The following is an 8,264-nucleotide window of genomic DNA, read 5'->3' on the forward strand; positions in this document are numbered from 1 at the left end:
CGCCGTCGTATCTCTTTTGTGAATCTGACAGAATGTACCTAGGATGAAAAAAATATATATACCCGATCCTGTCAGGGGGAGAAATGACAGATCGTCTGTTCATACAATGTATGAACAGCGATCAGTAATTTCCCCAAGTCAGTCCCACCCCCCCTTCAGTTAGAACACACACAGGGAACATAATTAACCCCTTCCTCGCCCCCTAGTGGTAACCCCTTCCCTGCCAGTGGCATTTTTATAGTAATCAATGCATTTTTATAGCACTGATCGCTATAAAAATGCCAATGTTCCCAAAAATGTGTTAAAAGTGTCCGAAGTGTCCGCCATAAGGTCGCAGTACCGATAAAAATCGCTGATTGCCGCCATTACTAGTAAAAAAAATATATTAATAAAAATGCCATAAAACTATCCCCTATTTTGTAGACGCTATAACTTTTGCGCAAACCAATCAAAAAAAACACTTATTGCGATATTTTTTTATGAAAAAATATGTAGAAGAATATGTATCAGCCTAAACTGAGGAAAAAAACATTTTTTTTATATATTTTTGGGGATATTTATTACAGCAAAAAGTAAAAAATATTCTTTTTTTTTTTCAAAATGATCGCTCTATTTTTGTTTATAGCACAAAAACTAAAAACCGCATAGGTAATCAAATACCACCAAAAGAAAGCTCTATTTATGGGGAAAAAAGGACGCCAATTTTGTTTGGGAGCCATGTCGCACGACCGCGCAATTGTCAGTTAAAGCAACGCAGTGCTGAATCGCAAAAAGGGGCCCGTTCATTGACCAGCAATATGGTCCAGGGCTGAAGTGGTTAAGCTAGTTTCTAGCAGTTTCTAAGCAACTGATAAACACCCTCTAAAAGGAAGTTTAATCAAAGGAGCAAAAAAAAGGGCTGAGAGCAATAAAATATTTTTTTTCTGCGTTAAAAATATATCATTTAACAGATTTTTTTCTAAACCGTTTGTGTCATTTTAAGCATTTTCACAGAAAATGTTCTAGTTATATATCTACAGTAGGTCTCCTTCCTTTCCTATCACAGTCTTCGTAGAAGCTATGATATTATTATTGATAATAGTCCCAATGTAGCCAAGTAGCAATTAACCTACCAGTATGTTGTTAGGCTGCTTTGATTCTCCTGGAGGGACAGGGCTAAGCACTCAGCATGGGGCTAGCTTCCTACTGATGACAACAGGCACGTGAAGAAGGTGGGCTGGGTGTGATCTCTGAGACCAGCCACACATTACTGCATTTCTTTTGCTAATAAAGTTTTTTCATAAAAATACTTGTATTTCAACCTAAAATGATACTTGGTTCCATTAATATTCTGTAAAGTGTAAGAAAAGCGCTGGAAGGTAGAAGCGGTGAAAGCATAAGATGCGGGGGGGGGGGGGGGGTATACCTGCACCTATTCTCTAACAAAAAAAAAGCCCTTACAGTAATAACTGAAACTATGATGTATGTGTCTTAAAGAGTGTAGGCAAGATGAAAAAGTATTATGGCGTTGATATCTATTCTGGAAAGGTCCAAACTTTTTTCATGGCAGCATTCCTGTAACTAGGGAAGAGCTCAACATACTTGGATTTGGTTCGCGGTGAGTTTAGCAGCCTTTACTGAAGTATGGTTTCCCAATCCAAACCTCACTGAAGTAAATGGGAGCTGAATGTTAACAATCAGTAACGGTCATTTTCTAGGTTAACAGGTAAGGTATTGTAAAACACAAGGGACTGGAACCTTTGTTCAGACCAAACCTTGGAACCTATGTTCATACCAAACCTTGAGCTAATTCCTACTTGAAACATGTCCAAATGCTAATTCATATAACTGGCTATAAATCCTTTTGTCATAGTGACCTGTATATTAAATGCAAAATGTATATTAGTACTCTTCATTATCTGAAAACAGGTAGTAAATATTATGCTTCCAAGGTGCTCTTGCTTCGGTTCATTAGTGTAATTGAAATGTGTCAACCTTCTGGGTACTTTCTGGGCCTTTTCTTTGTTACTGGATCTCAACATTTCCTCCCTGGGACCCCACATCACCATTCTCTCTTGCAGTAATTTTAAGTTAGTGGGATGAACCAATGAGAGCAACAGGGTACCCAGGAGAGCCACAATCTTAGAAACATTGGTTTCCCTGTGAAGTTTGGGGGACATGAACTTGTAAACAGCGTTTAGAAGCATGGGCTATAGGAAAGATGGGTATTTACTGCCTTCTTTTATAGATAATCAAATAATTGAATAATATTTTTCAGAACAGAGTGGCTTTAAGGTGAACTAAGTATTTTCCAAAAGTACTACAGATTAGTGAGTGTTAGACCTAACGGATAAGTCTAAATACTTTTACAGACTGTCCTTCCAGTAAAAGTTTCAGTACTACACAAGATGTGGAAAAAGTTTCTAGATGATGCAGAAAAGGAATCTAATGTGAAACGTGGCATCTGACTAGTATTCCAGGCAAAAAAGGAAAAGTGACCTTAACAAAGCAATACCACATGAATCAACAGTAATTATGGGTGCATAGGCTTAAAATTAACTTTGCCATATAAAGTCTATGAAGCTATATTATGGTTATAATTAGTAAGAAAATACAATCTTCCTGAAGTTAACTCTTATGTTTGTTATGTAGGCCCTAAAAACACAGTTGCATACCTAAGCAAATAAATACAGTACATTGTATAGGTTTTTGTTATTTGACATAAATGTTATCTTGTTGCTTGCTTTTGAATAGAGTATCTCATGTACACATAACATATATCAATATTAAAAGTCCAGACAGTAAACAATAGAGAATCAAGTTTAAGGCATCCTAAAGCTTCCCCCACTTTCCATTTCTCAGTTATAGAGTTGGGCCGAACACCCCCCGGTTCGGTTCATGCCAGAAATCTTAAACATAAAAAGTTTGGACCCGAACTGTGAACCCTATTAAAGTCTATGGGACCCAAACTTGAAAAATAAAAAGTGCCCATTTTGATGAGTTCTATGCTAGTTATTGCCCATAAAAAGGTTATGCCCTGAGGGACATGTATCAATGCAATTTTTTTTTAAAGTAGCAGTGATTTTAATGATGCATAAAGTGAAACAATAAAAACAAACAATTTCTTTAAATATAGATCCTGGGGGTCCCCTTAGGCCTTGTACACACGGACGGACAGTCCGCATGAAAACGGTCCGGCGGCCCTGGAAGTTCAAAGCTTCCAATATGCGTCGAATCAGTACGACGCATGCGAGGGATGGCGGTCGGTCGGACGTGTCCGGTGAGTCTGTACAGACGACCGAACACGTCCGACGAACAGGTTTCCAGCGGACAGATTTCTTAGCATGCTAAGAAATTTTTGTCCGCTGGAAACTGTCCGATCCGCCAGACAATTGTCCGGTCGGGCCTACACACGACCGGATCTGTCCGCTGAAACTGGTCCATCGGACCAGTTTCAGCGGACAGATCCGGTCGTGTGTACGGGGGCCTTAGTCTGCCTATAAAGAAGGACATCTGTACCATGTATAGAATCTGCTACAGCAAAACTGACATATATAAAGAAAAAAATTAATTTAAATGTATTTTTCCTGCCAGCTTTCTTTTTTTGTAAACAATGGCTTGGGGAGCTTGTATGTATGACAAGGCCACAATGTAGTGCACCCAGAACAAGATAAGATATTTTTTGCATACATTCTGGTGTCTCTTTGGCAGACTTTGGATGGAAATAACACATTTTTGCACCACAGTGAGTAAGCCTTATGTGAAAAAGCCAAATGATAGTTATGGTACACTCAAGCCAAGATTAACAATTTCTATTTAGATAAAATCTGGTGTCTCTTTCGCATACTGTACTTTGGATAGAAGTAACAGGTGTGGAAAAATTGTGCTTTAGGTGTCTTCATACCGTAACCCCATCAAAACATACAAAAAGAATTGTCCAACAATACCGCAAAAGAGAAGTTTAAAAAAAAATTTACAAAACAATTTGTAATTGCTTTATTCTCTCATCTTCTTGTGCCTTTTCTACTCCTCGTATTACACCTTATTAGTACTTCTCCAAGATGTCCAAACAATGCCCCATCAATATACTCTTCTGTATTGGCAAGTAGGGATGAGCCGAACACCCCCCCCCCCTGTTCAGTCCGCACCAGAACCTTTGAACGGACCGAATGTTTGCACAAACTTTAGAACCCCATTCAAGTCTATGGGACTCGAATGTTCGAATACAAAAGTGCTAATTTTAAAGGCTAATATGCAAGTTATTGTCCTAAAACGGGTTTGGGGACCCGGGTCTTGTCCCAGGGAACATGTATCAATGCAAAAAAAGTTTTAATAACTGAGATTTTTTTGGTAGCAGTGATTTTAATGATGCTTAAAGTGAAAAAATAAAAATAAAAATTCCTTTAAATATCGTACCTGCTGGGTGTCTATAGTATGCCTGTGAAGTGGCACGTGTTTCCCGTGTTTAGAACTGTCCCTGCACAAAATGACATTACAATAAGAAAAAAGTCATTTTAAACTGCTTGCGCTTTAATGTAATGTCTGGTCCCTGCAATATGGATGGAAATCTTTGAGAAAAATAGCATGGGTTCCCCCCCCTCCCCCCAGGTCATTACCAGCCCCTTTGGCCGTATATACTTTGAACAGCAGTATACAGGCGGTGCAAACAAGACAGGGACTGTAGGTTTGTTGTTAAGTAGAATCTGTTTGTAATTTTGAAATGGTACTTTTTTAAAGTGTAGCTCCAGCCAAAAAATCTATTTTTAAGCTTTTTGGAAAACATAGAGAAGGGTTATCACCCCTGTAACATTTGTTTTGCTGTCTGTGCACATCTGTTCAGAAGATTGCACCTCACTTTCTGTCCCAATGACAAATGATTTTTTGAAAATTTGTTTTTTTTAGTGAAACGAGGATTGGTGATAAAGCATCAGTGGACAGGAGACACCTCTTACAGAAGAGAATTGTAAGTTGGATGTTTGAAAGTAGGGGTCTGCCGTATATACTCTGCAGAAATTTGGACCCTAGGTGTTAGTGTTGCCACAACACTGTAATGCCCTGTACACACAATCGGTTCATCCGATGAAAACGGTCTGATGGATTTTTTCATCAGATATCCAATGAAGCTGACTTTCATCAGTCGTGCCTACACACCATCGGTTAAAAAACCGATTGTTTCAGAACGGGGTGACGTAAAACACAACGACGTGCTGAGAAAAATGAAGTTCAATGCTTCCGAGCATGCGTCGACTTGATTCTGAGCATGCATGGATTTTTAACCGATGGACGTACCCACAGACGTTTTTTTTCTATCGTTTTTTTAACCATCAGATAATTTTAAAACAAGTTCCTAGTTTTTTCACCGATCGATAAAAAACTGATGGGGCCCACACACGATCGGTTTGTCTAATGAAAACGGTCCATCAGACCGTTTTCATCAGACGAATCGATCATGTGTATGCGGCATAAGCCCTCACAGTTAGTCTTGGTGGGCGCTGAAACACCCTGCTGTGAACTACTATATCAAGAATTGTAATTACATGCCCCTGTTGAACAGGGGCAGAAAAATTGGGCCTTATGCACTGGTGCTGGTGCCACAACACTGCAACCCCTCACAGATACTCTAGTTGGAGTGCAGCAATAAGCCCTGCTGCAAAGTATTGCATGAGGACACAGACAGTACTTGGAAATACTGCACTCAGTCTGGCGCCCCTCAGTTCCCCTTTCTGCACAGAATTTACTGCTTGATTCTAAGGGTTCTGCACACCACGTAGCTTTAGGTGCACACTGTGCAGAGGACACAGACAGTACACCACGTGAAAATACTTGCAGAATGATCCCCTGCCTGTGGTAATAATATGAGCAGATCTCTGCCTGTAGGAATTATTATGAGAACACCAGCTTCACGTAGCTTTAGGTGCACACTGTGCAAAGGACACAGACAGTACACCACGTGAAAGTACTTGCAGAATGATCCCCTGCCTGTGGTTTTAATATGAGCAAATCCCTGCCTCTAGGAATTAATATGAGAAACACCATGGGCCAGATTCACAAAGAGATACGACGGTGTATCTACAGATACACCATCGTATCTCTGACTTACACTGGTCCTATCTATGCGCCTGATTCATAGAATCAGATACGCATAGATAGGGCTAAGATCTGACAGTGTTACACTGTGTTACACTGTCAGATCTTTTTTTCCATTTAAAAATGGCGCCGGGGGCGTTCCCGCTGATTTACGATAAATAATATGTAAATCAGCGAGATACGCAAATTCACGAACGTACGCGGACCCGACGCAGTCTTCTTACGACGTTTCCGTAGCGGCTTTCCTGGCGTATACTTACCCCTTCTTTTATCAGGCGCAGCCAATGTTAAGTATAGCCGGCGTTCCCGCGTCGAATTTGAATTTTTTAACGTCGTTTGCGAAAGTCGTTCTCGAATACGGACGGACGTCGTTTACGTAAGCGTCGAAACCACTGACGTCCCTGCACGCCGGGAAATTTTGCGGACGGCGCATGCGCATTTAAATCGGCACGGGAACGCGACTGATTTAAATAGTACACTCCCCCTAGCCGCGGAATTTGAATTCCGCCGGGGGATTTAGGATCGGCCACCGCAAGTTTGGAGGTAAGTGGTTTGTGAATTAGCCACTTTCCTCTCAAACTTGCGGGAGCGGATCTTAAATCACTTAGATCGAGCGGATCTATAGATCCGCTGATCTACGTGAATCTGGCCCCATCTTTACGTAGCTTTAGGTGCACACTGTGCAGAGGACACAGACAGTACACACATCACGTAGCTTTAGGTGCACACTGTACAGAGGACACAGACAGTACACCACGTGAAAGTACTTGCAGAATGATCCCCTGCCTGTGGTATTAATATGAGCAAATCCCTGCCTCTAGGAATTAAAATGAGAAATACCAGCTTTACGTAGCTTTAGGTGCACACTGTGCAGAGGACACAGACAGTACACACACCACGTAGCTTTAGGTGCACACTGTGCAGAGGATACAGACAGTACACCATGTGAAAGTACTTGCAGAATGATCCCCTGCCTGTGGTATTAATATGAGCAGATCCCTGCCTCTAGGAATTAATATGAGAAACACCATCTTAAGTAGATTTAGGTGCACACTGTGCAGAGGACACAGACAGTACACACACCAAGTAGCTTTAGGTGCACACTGTGCAGAGGATACAGACAGTACACCACGTGAAAGTACTTGCAGAATGATCCCCTGCCTGTGGTATTAATATGAGCAGATCCCTGCCTCTAGGAATTAATATGAGAAACACCAGCTTTACGTAGCTTTAGGTCCACACTGTGCAGAGGACACATACAGTACAACACATGAAAATACTGCAGCTAGCACAATCACTTGTCTGCCTGTCAGTATATTAGGAAGAGCGGATCTAGCTAAACTCAATACAGTGTATAAATATATATACAACACCTGGGATGCATATAGATCCTCTACACACTGTAACTATAACTGACTAGCCTGCCTGCACTCTAACTACAAAAAATGACACTCTCTCTCTCTCTGTCTCTCTCTGTAAACCACCGCAACACACTACACAAGGCTGACTTCCAGGCGGCCTTATATAGTGTGGGGCGTGTACTAAACCCCCTGAGCCATAATTGTCCAAAGCCACCCTGGCTTTGGCCAATTATGGCTCTGAGTTTTTTGCAAGCTGTGATTGGCCAAGCACGCGGGTCATAGTGCATGCTTGGCCAATCATCAGCCAAAAATGCACTGTGATGCTGCATTATGGGCCGTGACACGCCACTCGAATTTGTTATTCGACGAACGGTCAAACTCGAGTCGAACATGGGTTTGACTCGAACACAAAGCTCATCCCTATTGGCAAGCTGCATGTTCATGTAGCCATCCACAGAGACCAGGTATCCCTTGTATTCCATACCACACTTCAGTTTCACCATTACTGGCTTACCAGTATGGCAATTAAGGAATGGTTTTGGGTTTAGCGGCAAACTCATTCTGCCGCTGAAGCTGCTGCTGATCTACAGACCAGTGAAAAAAATAAAAAATTTCCCAGCGGAATGCTCTGAGAACACACACCGGAGAGAGCAAAAAATAGATAGCGGTACACTTGATGAAAGCAATAATTGGCCTTTCTGTAAAAAAATTTAAAGCATATGCACCCGTCAAACAGGTAGGGAAAAATCGATTCTTAGGTGTTAATTGTGGCCATGAAACCTATACCAAAAAATTACTTATATAAGTAATATTATAAATGTTGATTATAAAATCATC

The 8,264-nt window shown here is 41.1% G+C and overlaps 1 protein-coding gene across 1 annotated transcript; it reads right to left on the reverse strand.

Moving 5' to 3' along the window:
* Nucleotides 1–3,983: 3,983 nt before the first annotated feature.
* LOC120930416 (small nuclear ribonucleoprotein F-like) lies at nt 3,984–7,987 on the reverse strand. The gene is made up of 2 exons (XM_040341604.1): nt 7,860–7,987; nt 3,984–4,086 (listed from the first exon to the last, which is right to left on the reverse strand). The coding sequence occupies exons 1-2, from the start codon at nt 7,985–7,987 to the stop codon at nt 3,984–3,986; spliced, it is 231 nt and encodes a 76-aa protein (XP_040197538.1).
* Between the last annotated feature and the right edge of the window lie 277 nt (nt 7,988–8,264).

The sequence above is a fragment of the Rana temporaria genome, chromosome 3, assembly GCF_905171775.1.
Source record: "Rana temporaria chromosome 3, aRanTem1.1, whole genome shotgun sequence".
NCBI lineage: Eukaryota > Metazoa > Chordata > Amphibia > Anura > Ranidae > Rana > Rana temporaria.

Coding starts and splice junctions, on each gene's coding strand:
- LOC120930416 (XM_040341604.1), bottom strand. CDS start 7,987: ATGAGTTTGCCGCTAAACCCAAAACCATTCCTTAATTGCCATACTGGT. Junction 4,087..7,859: donor GATGGCTACATGAACATGCA/GCTTGCCAATAG, acceptor CGGCTCATCCCT/ACTTGCCAATACAGAAGAGT.